Source organism: Oncorhynchus masou, chromosome 20, assembly GCF_036934945.1.
Source record: "Oncorhynchus masou masou isolate Uvic2021 chromosome 20, UVic_Omas_1.1, whole genome shotgun sequence".
Taxonomy (NCBI): domain Eukaryota; kingdom Metazoa; phylum Chordata; class Actinopteri; order Salmoniformes; family Salmonidae; genus Oncorhynchus; species Oncorhynchus masou.
Window position 1 is genome coordinate 22,265,222 of NC_088231.1, and position 20,383 is coordinate 22,285,604.

Genomic DNA, 20,383 nt, shown 5'->3' on the forward strand with positions numbered 1-20,383 from the left:
ATGCAGAAGAACAATAAGAAGAACCTGGTCCAGAACATGGGCCAGCAGCAGAGAGCTCTAGCTTGCACAGCCTTGACAAAACCAGGCAACAAGTGAGTCAGGTCAGGGTTCAGGGGTCAGAGGGTATAGTACAGGGGTGAAGGGTAAGGGGACTCAGGGTCAAAGGGGTGAAGTGCATTGTAAAGGGATCTGGGGGGATGCTGTTTTGGTGCGCTCTGTAAATAACGCAGGCATCCGTTTGCTTTAGGTGTGTGTACACGTGTTTGTTGTGGGATGGCATTTGTGCTGAATACCAGCACAGCTTTTTAGATGGTCTTCTATCGTGTTTGTTTGTGGTCTAGAATGAAACACTACCAGTACTACTCTACCTTTATTGCTGCCTTTACTACCAATCACAACTGGTACTTGATTCATTTCTGATCCGTGAAAGAATGAAGTTTGCACAGTCGCTAATTCAGCCACAAAATAATTGAGTACAGTGACATGGCTGACAGCGCCGGGTCGGCGTACTGTGACTCAGCTAGTAATTCTATACTCAATGACTGTGGTAGTGCAACGCTTTAACTCAACTGATAGAGTAATACTTTGTGGAATTCCTGCTGAATCTTCTATCAAAGTGATCAGGTCAAATTTAGCCCAAACCTTTTGCCATAAAGTGGTGTAAAATGTTGACGGGTGGTTTATTACCAACGTTTTAAGTCATTTTTTAATGTACTGCTTTTTTTTATGTAAGTCTTTTCTTGTTTCTGTTTAGAAATGACAAATACTGTATGTATATATTTATATATATATATTTAGCATGGCCATGGCTGTGGTAATTGTAATAGAAACATTGGGCTGTTTTGAACAGTTGTAGGGTGGTATGTGGTGAACTAGATGTTTTTATATACTGCAGACAGCTGCGAGCCGAGGACCAGTCCCCATAGGCTCCAACTTGTCATCAGCCTTTTATTGTCAGTCCCACAGACAGTAAGTTCCTAATGTTGCCCCATCCAACGGCTTAAGTCAGTAAATGCTTAGTGCACAGTCAGAGGAGCATCACATAACAGTAAATGCTTAGTGCACAGTCAGAGGCGAATCACATAACAGTAAATGCTTAGTGCACAGTCAGAGGCGCATCACATAACAGTAAATGCTTAGTGCACAGTCAGAGGCACATCACATAACAGTAAATGCTTAGTGCACAGTCAGAGGCGCATCACATAACAGTAAATGCTTAGTGCACAGTCAGAGGCGCATCACATAACAGTAAATGCTTAGTGCACAGTCAGAGGCGCATCACATAACAGTAAATGCTTAGTGCACAGTCAGAGGAGCATCACATAACAGTAAATGCTTAGTGCACAGTCAGAGGAGCATCACATAACAGTAAATGCTTTGTGCACATTCAGAGGAGCATCACATAACAGTAAATGCTTAGTGCACAGTCAGAGGAGCATCACATAACAGTAAATGCTTAGTGCACAGTCAGAGGAGCATCACATAACAGTAAATGCTTAGTGCACAGTCAGAGGAGCATCACATAACAGTAAATGCTTAGTGCACAGTCAGAGGAGCATCACATAACAGTAAATGCTTAGTGCACAGTCAGAGGAGCATCACATAACAGTAAATGCTTAGTGCACATTCAGAGGAGCATCACATAACAGTAAATGCTTAGTGCACAGTCAGAGAAGCATCACATAACAGTAAATGCTTAGTGCACAGTCAGAGGAGCATCACATAACAGTAAATGCTTAGTGCACAGTCAGAGGAGCATCACATAACAGTAAATGCTTAGTGCACAGTCAGAGGAGCATCACATAACAGTAAATGAGACCACTGACAGCCAACCCAGTCAGTCGGTGATGAAGGACAGGGGGGGTAAATAAATAAACAGACTGGCAGAAAAACAGTTTCAGTACCGTGACCACATTTAATAAAATATCCAGATGTGGAACAACAGGAGGATTTTGCAGGATATTCACAGTTTTGGCCGCATAAGATATTTGATTCGTTTGACTATTCAGCTCACCATCCTAAAGTCTCACAAGACATATGTTGGTGTGTTTGGTGTGACAGTAACGTTGTACTCTGCCAGTGTATTTGGTTGTGTCATGTAGAATACTAACTGATCATTATGTGATCTTCCAAGACATTGATTCAGCTTTGATCTAACTTGACTAGCACCCTTGTGAGAAGTGGCTGAGCGACACTCCGGTGTACTCAGGCAGCACTACAGCCCTGGTGTACTCAGGCAGCACTACAGCCCTGGTGTACTCAGGCAGCACTACAGCCCTGGTGTACTCAGGCAGCACTACAGCCCTGGTGTACTCAGGCAGCACTACAGCCCTGGTGTACTCAGGCAGCACTACAGCCCTGGTGTACTCAGGCAGCACTACAGCCCTGCACCGAATGAGCTAATTGAAGCGAAGCTACTCTTTTGCCTCATGCAAAATGTAGTGATGGAGAAACAAGAAACCACATGTGTTTTATGCAAATCTTGCAACATGTGGCCAAGGAAACAATTCTGGTTGGTCTCAGGGAATGTAAAACGGGATCGAGTGAATTAGCAGTGAATGAGAGCAAGACAAATGTGAAATGACCTTATATCCTATTTTGCAGTCTGATACAGCTATTTGCTTACTTTTGTTGCTCTTCATCTTTGGCACACTTTTTGTAAGTAGCATAACTGTCCTCTCCAAGTTTAGCTGGAATTTAGCCTCAAATCGTTTGAGAATTTGTTGATGTTAGGTCTATGACATTGGCCCAACGTCTGGTCTTGCGCAGAATATCAGATCTCAACAATGACTGGAGAAGTGTTTTTTACGTCACCAGTACCACATCCATATCATATACAGTGCATTCGGAAAGTATTCAGACCCCTTGAATTTTCTATATTTTATTATGTTACTATGTTATTCTAAAATGGATTAAATTGCTCCCCATCCAACCTGACAGAGCTTGAGAGGGTCTGCAGAGAAGAATGAGAGAAACTCCCGAAATATAGGTGTGGCAAGCTTGTAGCGTCATACCCAAGGATGGGGAGTGTCGCTGCACAGCTATCTTTCAAGTCTCTCCAGAGCTGTTCGATTGGGTTCATGTCTGGGCTGGGACACTCAAGGACATTCAGAGACTTCTCTCAAAGCCACTCCTGCGCTGTCTTGGCTGTGTGCTTAGGACCGTTGTCCTGTTGGAAGGTGATCCTTTGCCTCCGTCAGGTTCTGACAAAGTACAGATCTCTCTGTACTTTGCACCGTTCAGGTTTCCCTTGATCCTGAGTAGTGTCCCAGTTCCTGCCATTAAAAAACATCCCCACAGCAGGATGCTGCACACACTACGCTTCACCATAGGAAGGGTGCCAGGTTTCCTACAGATGTGACGCTTGGCATTCAGGCCAAAGAGTTAAATCTTGGTTTCATCAGAACAGATAATCTTGTTTCTCATGGTCTGAGAGTCCTTTACCTGCCTTTTGGCAAACTCCAAGCGGGCTGTCATGTGCCTTTTACTGAGGAGTGGCTTCCATCTGGCCACTCTGTCATAAACACCTGATTGGTGGAGTGCTGCAGAGATGGTTGTCCTTCTGGAAGGTTTTCCCATCTCCACAGAGGAACTCTGGAGCTCTGTCAGAGTGACCATCAGGTTATTGGTCACTTCCCTGACCAAGGCCTTTATCCCCCTATTGCTCAGTTTGGAAGGGTGGCCAGCTCTAGGAAGTCTTGGTGGTTCCAAACTTCTTCCATTTAAGAATACTGGAGGCCACTGTGTTCATGGGGACATTCAATGCTGCAGAAATGTTTTGGTACCCTTCCCCAGATTGGTGCTTCGACACAATCCTGTCTCGGATGTCTACGGACAATTCTTTTGACCTCATGGCTTAGTTTCTGCTCTTACATGGGACATTATAGAGACAGGTGTGTGCCATTCCAAATCATGTCCAATCAAATGAATTTACCACAGGTGGATTCCAATCAAGTTGTAGAAACATCTCAAGTATGATCAATGGATTCAGGATGTCTGAAACCTGTTTTCACTTTTTCATTGTGGGGTATTGTGTGTAGATTGATGAGGAAAGAGAATAATGTAATACATTTTAGAATCAGGCTGTAATGTGTAAAAGGGGAAGGGGTCTGAATATTTTCCAAATCTTTACATGAGCACAAAGTGACTGCAAGTGACTGACTGAAATCTATAAAATATATAAAAAATATATAAAATCTATAAAAAAAAATCTAAATGAGTGATGTTGTCACGTTCGTTATATCGAGGAGACCAAGGCGCAGCGTGATGTGAATACATTCTTCTATTTATTAACGAAGGAACACTAAACAAACTTTACAAAACGAACGTGAAGCTATATATATATAAACAAGTGCAGACACAGGCAACTAACCATAGACAATAACCAAGGAATATGGCTGCCTAAATATGGTTCCCAATCAGAGACAACGATAAACAGCTGCCTCTAATTGAGAACCAATCTAGGCAACCATAGACATACATAACAACAAGACTAGTAAAAACCCATAGACATACAAAAACCCCTGGACAGGAACAGAAACACACACATCACCCTCGTCACACTCTGACCTAACCAAAATAATAAAGAAAACAAAGAATACTCAGGTCAGGGCGTGGCAGACGTTTGAATTTGTTGATCAAATGCTGGACATGATTGCTTGGTTGCGGGACGTGGGACAAAATATGGGACTGTCCCGCACAACTAGGACAACATGTGGTCACTCTATAGTGTTAAGTCTAATTGAGGACGGATCATTTACTATTGTGTTCAAGTCAGAAGTGTTTTGCTTTATTTTTACTATTTTCTACATTGTAGAATAATAATGAAGACATCAAAACTATGAAATAACACATATGTATAGTAGTCTCTAAATACCATGTAAACATTAGCAGCATTAGCGAGGTATTAGGGATGGATTCTGGTATAATAGTCTCTAAGGCCCGCGAGCACAATACTGTAACTCAATAAGACAAAGACTCATGACATCTAATGTACCATCCTATCATTATAGGGTTGAACACTAACGAAGGTTTAAGCTTAAAACTTGTTAACCCCCCCCCCCCCCGTTCAGCTGAAAAGGTGGCACAGGGAATGCAAAAATATTCTTTAGAAATGTTTAACCTCCACACATTAACAAGTCCAATACCTCAAATGAAAGATAAACACCTTGTTCATCTACCCAGCATGTCAGATTTTTAAAATGTTTTACGGCAAAAACACAACATATATTTATGTCAGACCACCACCAAACCAAAGAAAAAAACGTAACCATTTTTTCCAGCAAAAGATAAAAATCACAAAAGCAGGATTTAAAAAAATAATCTATCACTAACCTCTTGAAAATCTTCATCAGATGACAGTCATATGACATGTTACACAGTACATTTATGTTTTATTCGATAATATGCATTTTATATCCATAAATCTGTTTTTACATTGACGCCATGTTCAGAAAATCCTTCAAAATATCTGGAGGAATTATAGAAAGCTACGCCAGATAAAACTTTGACTAAAGATACAAGTTCTACGTATAATTAAAGATACACTGGTTCTTAATGCAACCGCTGTGTCACATTTTCTTTACGTTATGGAAAAAGCCTAACATTGCAATAATCTGAGACGGTGCTCAGACGTAACAATATTTCTCCGCCATGTTGGAGTCAACAGAAATACAAAATTACAACAGAAATATTCCCTTACCTTTGATGATCTTTCATCAGAATGTAGTGCAAGGAGTCCTAGTACAACAATACATTGTTTTGTTCCATAATGCTCAATTCTAGTGTCCAAGTAGCAGCATTTGCTATCACTTTCAGCTCACATGGCCAAAAAATGACTTCTGGTCCAGGATAACTTTGCATCAAAACTTCCAAAACTTCCAAAAGACATATTACAGGTCAAAGAAACTGGTCAAACTAGTTGCAGAATCAATCTTCAGGATGTTATAATCATATATATCCAATAGCATTCCAACCGGATCATTCGTTTTCATCTGGGGCTGATTGGAACAGCCGTAGCAATCAAAGACAAACACGCCGCAACAAAATGGCATTATTTTGCGACACCGACTACTTTCCTTCCCATTAGGTCAAAGTTCACAGCAAATGCTCCATTACACTTTCTACTGAATGAGGACATCTAGTGGAAGACGTAGGAAGTGTTACCAGATCCATAACTTGTTGGGAAGTGAGGGGGAGATGATGTCAAAGTTGCCCCAACTTTCAGGATTTCAAAACTTGTTTGGAAGATTGCCTGCCCTGTGAGTTCTGTTATACTCACAGACATAATTCAAACGGTTTTAGTATATCAATATTAATAATAATAATATGCATATATTAGTAATTTAGGACAGATTTTGATGCACGCAATTCATCCAAAGTGGAAATACTGTCCCCTATCTCTAACTGGTTTTAAGTAAATCAAGCTGTTTAATGTTCTTGGTCTGGTGGGAGGTGGGAGTGGAGTATGCTAAGTTGGAAATGTATGATGCTTCGTCTTGTTCTGGTAGACTCTCTGAGGGGGATATGGGGGGGTAAAGGTTTTACGACTGGCAGCCGCAAGTTTTGTGATTGGCAGCCGCGTTAGCTGCCTGAGTCACTCACAGACACTCGTCAGAGAGCAGTCTCACCTGTCGCATTCCTTTTTTAAAACCCCTGTCTGGTCTTATTGCTTTGGCCTTGGATTTGTTTGCTACATAAGTACAATAACATATTCAAGTTTGTAGAGGCCTGTAAGAACAAAGTAGAGTTGATAGGGTTTGTCCATGGCTGTGATAGTGACTGTTCTGGCTTGACACGGGTTGGCACTTGACACGTGTTTGCTCTTGACACAACTTGGTGCATGACACAAGTTGGAGCTTGCTGAGCGCTACAATCCACTGTTTTCCCTGCTAACACCCCCTGGGATTCCACAGTTTTACATGCTAACACCCCCTGGGATTCCACAGTTTTACATGCCAACACCCCCTGGGTTTCCACTGTTTTCCCTGCTAAAATCCTCTGGGTTTCCACTGTTTTCCATGCTAACAGCCCTGGGTTTCCACTGTTTTCCCTGCCAACACCCCCTGGGTTTCCACTGTTTTACATGCTAACAACCCCTGGGTTTCCAATGTTTTCCTTGCCAACACCCCCTGGGTTTCCACTGTTTTACATGCTAACAACCCCTGGGTTTCCAATGTTTTCCTTGCTAACACTCCCTGGGTTTCCAATGTTTTCCCTGCCAACACCCCCTGGGTTTCCACTGTTTTACATGCTAACACCCCCTGGGTTTCCACTGTTTTACATGCTAACACCCCCTGGGTTTCCACTGTTTTCCTTGCCAACACCCCCTGGGTTTCCACTGTTTTACATGCTAACACCCCTGGGTTTCCAATGTTTTCCTTGCTAACACCCCCTGGGTTTCCAATGTTTTCCCTGCCAACACCCCCTGGGTTTCCACTGTTTTACATGCTAACACCCCCTGGGTTTCCACTGTTTTACATGCTAACACCCCCTGGGTTTCCACTGTTTTCCTTGCTAACACCCCCTGGGTTTCCACTGTTTTCCCTGCCAACACCCCCTGGGTTTCCACTATTTTCCTTGCTAACACCCCCTGGGTTCCCACTGTTTTCCCTGCCAACACCCCCTGGGTTTCCACTGTTTTACATGCTAACACCCCCTGGGTTTCCACTGTTTTCCTTGCTGACACCCCCTGGTTTTCCACTGTTTTCCTTGCTAACACCCCCTGGGTTTCCACTGTTTTCCCTGCCAACACCCCCTGGGTTTCCACTGTTTTCCTTGCTAACACCCCCTGGGTTTCCACTGTTTTCCCTAATTACAGTCTCACTTCCCTACTGTCTGTGGGTGACCCTTTAACCCTCATATTAACCTAGTTCTAGGGCTGTTTCCCTACTCTCTGTGTGTGACCCTTTAATTCTCTCATTAACCTAGTTCTAGGACTTGTAAGAGTCTGTAAAACCTGCTTGATTAGAGGTTCAAACAGGGTCTTAAAAAGACAAATGATCAGATCATGACGTGTGGGTGTGATCTTCTCCTAATTTGGCCAATTGTCTATTTAACCGCAGTCAGAATGATCTCTCAGAAAGATTGTGAAAACACCACAGTAAGTACGTGCATAACCTATGCCTCATCAAACTGTGTGGCATTCCACTGACACATCGTGCCACAGGTTGCCGAGGATCTAAAATAACGCAAGAGAAAACAATAAAATACATTTATACACATGCAATGTGACAGTCACAGGTGGCCACTGTGGGTCATGGGGGCCATATAAATGTACTTTAACTGTCCACGGAGCTTGAACCCGGCCTGCAGCTTTTCACAACGTTGGGCTTGTGAACTAAAGGTGTAAATCAAAGTGTTTATAACAGTGGCAACACTGTCTTTCAGGCACGTTGTTTGACTGCTTTGTGAGTCAGGGAATCAATTAATAAATGCCCGACAAACACTCGTGCCCCACAAAACATCACAAGGCATTGCCCTTGTTAAAGGTCAAGACTGGTGACTTTTATGCCAGGACAAAAGTCACCAGATTAAGAGTGAAATATCCAGATAAACTTTAATTATGGGTGGCCACAGCTGGAATTTAATCCACGACCCATGGCGTTGCAAGTGCCATGCTCTACCGACTGAGCCATAACCCCAAACAACTCTTCATTGTTATTACACGTGTGCTGTTGTGCTGCATCCATTGCCTTTGTGCGTAGTTTTACCTAACTGAGACTATTTCAGCCTTCAGTCACTTGAGGAGATTCATATCACACCTCACGATTACTGATCTCATCTGTTGGAAGCAGTTTGAAGGGTCAGTTTATGCCAAGGGGGATCTGAGTGGGGCACTCTAGGTCTGAGTAAGGGTTCTGGGGTCTGCCAAGTAACAGAGGCCGAGAGGACGTCCCTCCTCCCCTATTCCTCTCATTATTCACACAGCAAGACACACTGGACCCATGCTCTGTAGGACAGGGATGGGCAATTCCAGTCCTCGCGGGACGGAGTGGTGTTACACTTTTTCCCCATCCCTAGCAAACACAGCTGATTAAACTAATTGCATTCTAAACTGAAGATCATGATCAGTTGATTATTGAAGTCAGGTGTGTTAGCTGGGGCTGGGGCAAAAGTGTGACACCAATCAGGCCCCTGAAGACTGGAGTTGGCCGTCCCTGCTCTAGGACATCGCTTTGAATGTGTCACGCTCAGAGGAAACACAAATATCTGTGTGACTGAAATTAGATGTAACTGAATCTGAATACATCATAAGATGCTTGTCAATGAAACACAATCTGCATGGCCTTTATGATGCCTACATCCGATGGGACGACACGTAGGACGGTGTAACGAAATCACATTGTAGGTACAGCAGAGAATAAAGTGTCAAAATATATGATGGTCTATAACAGTGGTTCTTGACTCTGGTCCTCGAATACCCCCAACAGTAGATGTTTTTCTTGTTGTCCCGGACAAGCACACCTGATTTAACTTGTCACCTAATCATAAGGCCCTCAAGGAGTTGAATCAGGTATGTTTGTCCGCAGCGACAACAAAAATGGGTGTTGTTGGGGTTACACAAGGACCGGAGTTGGGAACCACTGGTCTATAATGTTGTCCCTTAGTAACGGCTTAGCCTATTTTGAGGTGCTTATTAAACACAAGTTACCTATATCTCATTGCCTGTAGGAACATAAAGTCATGCAAATGGGCATTATCAGGTTCCTCTGGGTTGATTTTTATTTGGTGGTGCGCCCCTCTGCACAGAAATGTCACGCCGTGTACCTGACTAGCACAAATGAGCGATGTGCTAGACGGACATGATGGCCACCGTTCACTACCAATGCTCTAGTAGATTGGTTAAAGGGGGAAGGCAATATCATAAATCATTGTATTTGTAAATCACTTGGAACTGGCCGCTGCCCAACAGGCACTACGTAACCAACTTATTAGCATCGCATATCATCCATTTATAAAGCTTTAGCTCAGGCACTTTTAGCTTAAGGGACACATTGTTTGGGCCTAACAGTTGGTAGGTTCTGACTGTAGCAGTCTCAGCAGTGACCTCCTTCACCCTTGGGAGTGAGAGGAGTCTTAGGCTGCATCCCGAATAGCACCCTATTCCTGAAATAGTGTACTACTTTTGTCCAGAGCCCTGTGGTCATCCCTGTGGGCCCTGGTCAAAAGTAATGCACTGTGTGCAAAAGGCTGCCATTTGCGACGTTGCCTTAGAGTGATCGCCACTAGCCTATGTCCACCACACTTGGGTCTAAAAATAAGAGGAGTCCTAAAAAGATTTATGTCCACTCGTGATGGACACTTGAGAGAGATGGTGTCAGAGAGAGAGGGAGAGTGTGAGCTAAATGAACTGCTATGAACTGCTAGTGAGCGAGAGAGGGAGAGAAGAGAGAGAAAATGTAGTTGGTGGTTTGTTTTTTCGGTCTCCTCCTTACTACTGGAATTCTGCAGCCAAATTCATTACTTAAACCCCATGATCCATTTTAATTGCTACAGTTTGACATTATCTCATTGAATCTCCATTCTGCATTTCTATTGCCCAGTGATTTGCATGGAGCTGTTGATGGCTCAGCCACTCTGGGATGTCTGAGGGCGTGGAACGGAACGGCTGGCGACGCTGTTCATTTACACCCCCGACTACTGCGTTCCGCTCAAAGACATGAAGACTACACCTGTCATGCATTACTGTCACACTGCAGAGAAGGGTCGGGGTGGGAGACCAACAGGGCAGTTCAGGGGTGATTCATCCAATCCCCTTGGGGTGTAATAGATATGTTAGCGGTCCTCTAGGCAGCAGTGTGGGCAGATTCAGTTCATCTACTGAGGAATATTCATGATGTGCAAACAAAGCTACATTTCCCTATTGTTTGTGTTGTTCCTTCGTTTAACTACAGTATGTTCTGTTGTAGGAGTTGATAGGAGTTGACCTTAACCGCTGGATCCAGGGTCAGATGAGGATTTAGGCTGAGGACATCTGATCCTAGGTCTGTGTTTAGGGGCCAGTTCAATCTCAAGGTTAGGGGCCGGTTCAAACTCAAGGGTAGAGGCCAGTTCAAACTCAAGGTGGATTGCTGAGATACCTCTCTAGCACAGAGGTTTTCAAACCTCTCCTCTGGGACCCCAAGTAGTTTCACAATTTAGTTGTACCCCTGAACTCGTTCACCTGATTCACCTATCAAAAAGGGCTTGATAATTATATAGTTGACAAGTTGAATCATGTGTGTTAGCTTTGGAATAGATCAAATACATGGAGCGGCTGGAGGTCGGGAGGAGAGATTTTCTCTAGAATAGAAGTCTGACTTCTGAATTCAGTCAGCCTAAATCCTCTCCAGTCCACCACCTGCTCTTAATTAGTCCCACACTGTAGTACTGTATTACACATTAATGATATCACAAGCCAGACTGGAAGCCAATCCATTATGCAGCACTGTTAACACCCAGGCTGTCTTCCGCTGGCTTTGACTGCTGATGATGCAAACCCCATGGGGGGAAGTAAGAAACCCCCCATACCACTCTGTTTGTCCCACCTGGGGCATCTGTATCATTTTCCTCCTGTCTGCACCAAATTACTTCAGTGTCTCCTCTCATCGTTCCGAGGTTGATTTCAAACACCACGCACGTGCCTTCACAACCCGACTCCCCCCACAACCCGCCACCTTTGTCCCAGCACCCAGGGTAGGCTTACGACAACAACGCCAACCACACACCATGCATCAGCAGTAGTAGTGGGGGCTCTGTAATCTGAGGACGCGTGCGGCTGATATAAGAGAGTGCTGGGTCTACGGAACAAGATGGGCAGTGAGAGTGTACTTGTTAGGGATATTCTGCTAGCAAAAGCACACGATCATCTTATTACGTTGAGACTGGCGAAATAGAGATATGTTATTTTCTCAGTGTAGTCAGTCATGAGGTATGATTAACAATTTGATTTGATTATTATATAAATGCACTACGCCACAGAAATACCCTGGACATAAAAAAAAGGTAGGTCCCTATTTGATTTGAAACCGTAGTCACACGGCTTATGGAATGTCTGGAGGATTTACAGGCATGTTCTGACCCCCCCAACAATAACCATATTACCATATTACCTGTGACAGTAACATGTCACATGCATCACCATCATCATCTTCTTATTTTCCCTTAGAATGGGAAAGTAACTGAACACACCCTCCACTGTCATGAACGGACAGTAGTCACTGGCTTGTCTTCACATGCTCATGCAACACGCCTAGCAACAGTATACATCCTGCCATCTTGTGATATGGTTGGTATTTGTTTTGTACACATACAAGATGGCATACGTACATCTCCATGAGCTAATGCTGCCTGCTCATGATCCGCGTATCTCCCTGCCTACGTTTGCTAGCCGTCCCGTCCGTTCCTTACCCTATCCTGTCAACATTGTGAGCACTTGTTTATCCATTCAGACAGGTGTTTGAATAATGTGCATCTCTGTCCAATAAAAAATGATTGTCATGAGGCTGAGGGGTGAGGCGCGGGGCTAAGGGGTAAATTTACGACAGACAAATGTATCTTCACCTCATTGATCATGAAACATGAGTGACTCCAAAGAACTCTGCGAACAGGTGTGGTGGCGAGGGGTAGGGGCCCTGGGGCGGTGGCGAGGGATAGGGGGGAGACGATGGGACACGAAGATGGGACACAGCAAGGGAGTCAGGCAGGTTGGGTGATGGGAATTTGCATGATGAAGAAAAAAAAATCTATAATCTGACTCAGAGTTCAGAGGTGAGGTGGATTCCAATGGCAGGGGTTGTGTGTTTTTCATCCCCATGACATGTCTCCAAATCTAGCATCGGCCGCCATGGGGTACGGGGGACAATGCCCACAGGTGCACTTTGGTGACGCAAACAGCAACCAGTTATGACAGGAAATATGATTGAGAGGCAAGTCATTCGGACTCCCACCACCAAACCCACTGAGAGAGATAGCGCATACAGTACATAATGTTGTCAGATAGTTCATCCCCATATCGATTACCAGGCCGGCATGGGTGGATCATGTGTTACTGTGTCTGTTTTTAAATGTTTCTGGTATCGAATACATCGCTTGGATCAGATGTCTGTGGCATGTTTAAATACACCGGCACGCTGTCTCTCATTCCTTCTCTCTCTCGTCCCCCATTCTCTCCATCATCCCCTCTGTCTCTCAAACGTACAGCTTCTGTATCTCATAAACACATGCACACACACACACACAAAACGCCCATTCTGTCGGACCTAGGCTTATATCTCACAAACACACTATTTCTTTCTCACACGTACACAGCCTCTGTCTATCAGTGTGTGGATGACAGCAGTTTAATATGACCCAGGAGGAATGAAGACAGCTGTCGTTACAAGCCTGATAATTTGTCAAGTGACGAGCTAATGAGAGGGTCATGGGAGCTTTGACCACAGACACACCGGAATGTTGGGAACAGCCATTCACAGGACACAGTCAATTCCATACAACTTTATTTAGTCTCATCAGGAGTGACTTTAAAAATCTATTTAGACATGTTTGCATTGTTAAGAGAAAGAGTTGATGCAGTCTCTAATTTAGCCTCATCCCGAATGTACAGTACATGACACTAACATAACAGTAGGTATCTAATAACAAAAGTTTCCCATAACAAATGTCTAATATCTCAATATTGACCAATTATCCAATCTGTCATAATTTCACAAAACAATTGCAAATAGGAGCACTAAATAACTCAGATTTATGCTGGTAGAGTGGTAGAAACGTTGTTTGTAGTTTACATAAATTATAGCGATGAATAAACTATAATTTACACATGTTGATAGAAAAGAAGATACTGTATGTGTGGTGTACGTATTTTTTTTGAGCAGAAAAGGCACAATAAAATTCGATTTAATGCCTAAGATTTAATCATTGATTCTGCTCTCGATTAGTCGGCCTGTTTTCATTGTAGGGCTTTTTGCGCAAGCGGTTATATCCTTCTTCACAGGGAAGAGAAAAGCCGACTTCAACAGGTCCCACGAAGACAAACAAAGAACCACACCCGGTATTGTATGACAGGTAGCTATGTCTAAACAGATTATTTTGAAAATTAGCATCTTCACGGATATTAATCACCGTTCGTTCGGGGATAAAATACCATTCATGCTTCCTCGTTCTGCTACTGGCATCGCAGCAAAAAACAAAATGGCTTTACAATGCAGCTAGCTAGCTAACCTAGCGTTAGGCCTGGAAAGCTGCATTTATTCGGGCACTGCAGCTAGTCAATGTAGAACGTGTTTATCCGCAAACCTATGTTATAAAACGACAGGAATGTATTTGCACGAGTGCACAGCTGGTTGGTACTAGCCAATAAAATGGGCATTACAGGAGCTTGCCGATTAGGTTAGCTAGCTAACTAACTTAGCATTGTAACTAACTGTCCTCGTTTCAACTGGATAGCATCAGAGCGAATCAATGCGTTTGTAATTAAGCGGCGCATTTGACATCTTGTGCAGTATGTATATAATGTATATGCTAACTTTACAGTACAGTTAGAGAAAGTCGTGTTTATATTAGCGATCTAACTCGTGCAAATGAATAACCGGCCACCTACAGCTATGTTGCTAGTAGCCCAATAATGGACGAGAAGCTAATAGTGCAAGGGCCTTACCGTTACATGTTCTATTTAGGGGCGAATTGGCTGTCAGCCAAATAATCCATCTAAATGTGAATCGATTTTCAATTGCGGCATGGTTCTAGAAATAAAGCTTTCTACTTTCATATCACATCAAAACAATTTCACAAATGGAAAATATACAGTTACTGTTTTAAAGATCGGCTTTGGGCAAAAATAACGTATTCAACCGGTATAACTGATCAATGCACCATCATACCAGGTCATTTAATGCTTAAAATAAATTGGATTAATACGATATTTGACCAAAGTGCCATTTCTCCAAAAACAAATCTTTTGAAATGACGTCAACACATATGCCGTTACTGGCTAAGGAACAAGCTACGTTGGTTTCGGCGCGCATGACCAGAATGACGCATAACTAACCACCAAAGGCACACCCCGTTTCTCTTTTGAAAATTGAGAAAGGGGCGGAGTTGGACCGGGTTAAGGCAGTTGCAGCTGATAGTATCTTTATGTGACAACAGGTTTGTGGCGTCACTCAGGTGTTCGGAGATGCAGATAGCTAATTAGCACAGAGTTGACTCTGGCGTTTTCCGTAAACAAGCACTGTAATATGGCAGACTCTGATGATAGGCTATCTTGTAATTGAGAAGTCCATCATCATCCTGCACAGATTTAGTCCACCGGTCAAGCAAGCTTGTGTGGATATTAGGGATAGGTTAGTTAGAAGCTAATCTGGGTTGGCATCATACATCAGTCTCAAATAGCAGAATATATACATAAGAAAGGACAAGTGTATATAGGATTCTGTTCAAATGACAATGAGTGCAGTAATTAGGAACATACTCCATTGATAGAGGCTAACGACCTTTAAGGCCTATTGATGACAGCAATGGAGGATGGTGGGTTGAGCTATAGGAGGACGGGCTCATAGTAATGGCGGGAATGGAATAAATGCAACCATATCAAGCACAAACATATGGAAACCACGTTTGACTTTGTTCCATTTAATTCCAGCCATTACAATGAGTGTCCTCCTATAGCTCCTCCCACCAGCCTCTACTGGATGCTCATATGTCTGGCCATACTAGCCCAGTATCTTCCATATCAAGAGAAATAATACAAAAATAAAACCAGAAGGTTAAATTACTACACAGCTTCATAGGGTTAAGGCGTCAGTATGCTTCATTTCGACTGGCGCCTATGGGAACCAAACCAGTGTTCTCACATACTCCCTTAAAATACCTTCTCTTTAAAAATTTGAAAAAGGCAACAATAGCACTTTGAAACTCCGGAGCCAGTATACACTTCCTCAAAATGGTAAGAATTAATCTAAGATAACTCAACTCAAGAAATCGGTCATTAATTGAAATGTTTTTGCAGAGGAGATCTTAGTCGCCCATTTTTTACATTGAACTAAGATGTGGTGCAGTATTTCTTAATGTAAAAATGTGTGTGAAAATGAGCAGTCTCTCATTGAATGACAACAAAGACTTTATTGAAAATTCCTTACTGTTGACCAGGCACAGATGAAAGGGGCGTAGACTTTGGCTACTACTGACTTCGGCTTGCCTCGAGAGAAATGTCTGTGCCCAAACAACCAAAGAAAACTTTACTGAAGTTCAAAACTAACGAAACGTCACAATGTCATCGTAATACATGCACAAACCCTTCTGAACTGTTTGGGCTGAGAAGCATGCGGACGCCATTATAATTGAATTGGTCTGTCATCTGAAAACATTGTTATAAAATCCTGCTGTTTGGGCTTCTGTTGAATTGATCTATAATCATTTTTCCCTTAATATTGTTGTTTCAGGTAAACATCATAGCAAATTAAACATATATTTGAATACAAGCAAGAATCAAGATTACATCAAACATAACATAAGCAACAGAAAACAAAAGTGACAGGGCTGGTTGGTATACCATATTTTACATTATAAACTGAGTGGTTCGAGCCCCGAATGTTGATTGGTTGACAGCTGTGGTATATCACTGTATACAACGAGTATGGCAAAACATTTATTTTTACTGCTCTAATTATTTTGGTAACCAGTTTATAATAGCAATAAGGCACGTCTGGGGTTTGTGGTATATGGCCAATATACCATGGCTAAGGCCTGTATCCAGTCACTCCGCATTATGTCGTGATTAAGGACAGTCGTTAGCTGTGGTATATTGGCCATATACCACACCTCCTCTTCCCTTAGTGCTCAAATATACCGGTATTTGGTGTACGGACCGGTTTGGGTTTTTACTTTACCTTCTATACCGGTATTTGAATGTTTGGTTTGTTAAATCTGATATGCCATGTGTAATGTCCATTTTTATAGTTTACTCCACTACTTGAGTCATCTCTTTCCACTCTCTTTCTGTGCTGCTTTCCACACATACCTAGCCCCGTTAGCTAATAAATGTACTGAGTCAGAGAAAATTGAACTAGCTATACAGCCTGATAATACCAGTGATGGTGTAGACCTAAATCAGAATGTTTGTGCAACATTATCTTCTAAATCAGAGGGATACGTGAAGCCTGAGTATGTTCGCTACATGCAGTAGCTAAGAGAACATTACGTGTAGCCAAAGATTATAGGGTCCCCTAAGAAACACTTATCAACACTTTGGTTGCTACCCTGTCTCAACGGCATTTTTGTTCATTTTCATGTCAACCAGCACTGTATTCAAAGTGTCTGCTATTATATTCTAACTATGGAATTAGAATAATACATTTCCATGATTCCAACAGTTCATCGAAGTGAACATTTGGTTTAGGTCCACTCAGTCCCTTAAGGGGGGCAAGGTAAATGCCAAGAAATACACAGCCATTCTGAGTGAGTGATCACCGTCAACCTATGGTGAAGAATTTCTATCCTGATGGGAGTGGTTCCCTTCCAAGATGACTATGTCCCCATCCACATGGCACGAGTGGTCACTAAATGGTTTGTTGAATGAAAATGATGTAAACCATATGCTATGGCCATCTGTCACCAGATCTTAACCCAATTCTACACCACCATCAACGAATCACCAAATTATGGAATTTCTTGTGGAAGAATGGTGTTGCATCCCTCCAGTAGAGTTCCAGACACTTGTAGAATCTGCCAAGGGGCATTGAAGCTGTTCTGACGGCTCGTGGTGGTCCAACGCCCTATTAAGACACTTTATGTTGGCGTTTGCTTTATTTTGACAGTTACCTGTATATTACATAATAACATTTTTTTTACATTAACAAAAATAAACATTCTTTCTTATTACCCATGACATTTCTCAGGGTATCTGCAAGATTAGGGGAAAGATAGCATGAAGGGGTCCCATATTTCCCCCATCTTTGTTCTGAAGTATGGAATTTGTTTTCTCTGGTTGCAGCGTTTTAAATATCTCACAATACCACTGATTTTTATAGTAGGTTGCTGGTCTTTTATCCAAATCAGATTGCGTTGTGCTAGTGTAAGTAAGTAATGGCCTGTTCTCTGTGACACCTGATGCAAGTAGCAATGGGTCCATTCTTCTAGGACATCTTAACATGCCCATTAGCTCAGTTTAGTTTTTCTCGCAGAAAATGGTTAATGTGGTGGGTAGGTCCAAAACAAGTGCCATTGGGTACGTTTCATTGTTGTACTTATTTTTGTACTTACGCATGTTATTCTTTTATTGGCCTTTGTATCAAATTGATGGTAAGTCTAATGGTGTTGGATAGTTAACATTTCTTTGCTTTTCCACCCTGTAAAAGAGCATGACTGCAAGATGTTTAAGAGAAGATGATGGAATTTTCCCTCCCCTCAATTTAAAAGGAAACAAAAACGGTGAAATCATAGACATTTCTCACTACATAGGGACCCCCTCCTGTAAGAATACCAATAAGAAGAAATATTTCAAGCAAATCAAAATTGAGGAGGCCCAGCATCTGTAATCCTGTTTCTGCTTTCCACCTCTCAGCTTCTCGTTGTTCACAGAAAGTCCATCCCAGCTCTACCCTCTATCAGCTTGGGCAGATAGGGCAGCCAGTGCCTTCGGTACCATAGGCCGGGGAACCCCGTTCCTCTTCGGACCGTCCGCGGCTATCCGCCTGGCCCAGATCGAAGCCCAGCTAGCCCTGCACCAACTGAGCATCATCGCCGCTGCCAGTAACCACGGCAACCAGCAACGGGCCCTGTTCAACCTTCTCCAGCAAGCAGCTGCCAACAACTTCGCTCAGCCGCTCGCCCCCGTCATGTACCAGCCTCAGCAACAGAGGGCACCCTTCAACAGGCCCAGGAACATGCCATACCATCAACAACAACCGGGCCACTCTACTGGCGGCAACAACATGGTCCAGATGAACAGCTACCAGGCGGGTCAGTTCCCGCCACAAACACGGCTACCCGAGGAGCTGGAGTCAGCGATCTCTGTCCGTGTTCAGGGTGGGAGGGACGAGGACCACCGACTACTCAACCACAATACCCAGATCTCCCGGCAGCACTGTGTAGATCCCCGCATGCACGGGGACGGTCGGGGTGGGAGTTCAGAGACTGCCTATTCTAACAGCAACAACCTTGTTTCGCTCTCCTGCGATGACCAGCAGAATCAGATGCAAGATGTGGACTGGTCCAACTACCAGACTCCCAGTAAACTCTTTGGTCTCAATCAGCAGCAGCACCTCCAGCAGTCCTCCCACTCTCATGTTAACCCCAACAGCGGGCATTCAGGAGGAGGCATGCAAAGCTGGAATGCTCCTGTTTCTCAACCGGCTCGTCCACAGGGTGGAAACATGCAGGGTCTGTACGTACCCGAGAGCGCAGGCAGTATCCTGGCCGGCTTCGGTTTGTCAAACGATGACCTGGAGGTTCTCAGCCACTACCCTGATGACCAACTAACTCCAGACACTCTGCCCTTCATCCTACGTGACATACAGATACACAAAACAAACAGAAACACAGGCCCTCCTGCGTTCTCTCAAACTCTCCCTGCTATTCCTAACCTGCCGCCACCGCTGCGTCTTTCTCCCCCACAGCGGCATCCTGCACATTCATGTACGACCAACATCCCAACTTTTCTGAGTGTGACGCAAACGGCGGGTAAAGTTATCGACTACGGCCATGCGAGTAGGGTGGCGGAAGAGGGTAGGGACTCTTACAAACGCGAGCTACCGTCCAAGGAGAGAGCGACTAAACCAGAGTCAAAGTCCACCGGTTCGTCTTTGAAACGTAAAGCTGAATCCCCAAGGCGGCACGACGACTCTTCCGACTCAAAGAAAGACAAAGACTACAGGAGGCGTGCTCCAATCCCCGACACTCACAAGCACAAAAGAACGCCCGTCAGAGAGCCGCCATCGAGATCTCGGTCGGAGCGCGAAGGGTCCAGATCAAGGCCACAGTTCGAAGCCAGGAGTGAGTCATCAAAATCAACCAGACCCTCCGGTGCCAAACGCAGCTCTAGCGCAACCAAGAGGCTCCCAACACCCACCATGATAGGTGATTTCTCGGCGGACCCTCCGAAGGTGTACCCCCACACCTGCTCCCTGTGCGACATGCAATGTGAACGGGCTAAGGTGAGTACCGTACCTGTACCGCACACGTTGTTCGCCAAGCAGAGATTTTGTTTTTGTTAAACGGATACTTCAGGATTTTGGAGTCTGATGAACTCGTGGATACCATTTGTTGTCTCTGCATCCAGTTAGGACGTTGCAAATTAGTGTTAGCGCAATAACTGGAAGTCTTTGGCAACTGCTAGCATGCTAGTGGATACCGTAGACTTCCAGTTGTTGTGCTGATGCTAGTTGGCTTTGGCTTGCAAAGCTAC

The 20,383-nt window shown here is 43.7% G+C and overlaps 1 protein-coding gene across 1 annotated transcript in view; it reads left to right on the forward strand.

The window, feature by feature from the left end:
- The window catches only part of LOC135506587 (zinc finger protein 638-like), a 24,481-nt gene continuing 4,098 nt past the window's right edge, over positions 1-20,383 (forward strand). Inside the window, exons 1-3 of the mRNA XM_064925923.1 lie at positions 1-92; positions 13,940-14,032; positions 18,542-20,132. Of these exons, the coding sequence (XP_064781995.1) occupies positions 1-92; positions 13,940-14,032; positions 18,542-20,132 (1,776 nt within the window). The remainder of the gene's footprint in view (positions 93-13,939; positions 14,033-18,541; positions 20,133-20,383) is intronic.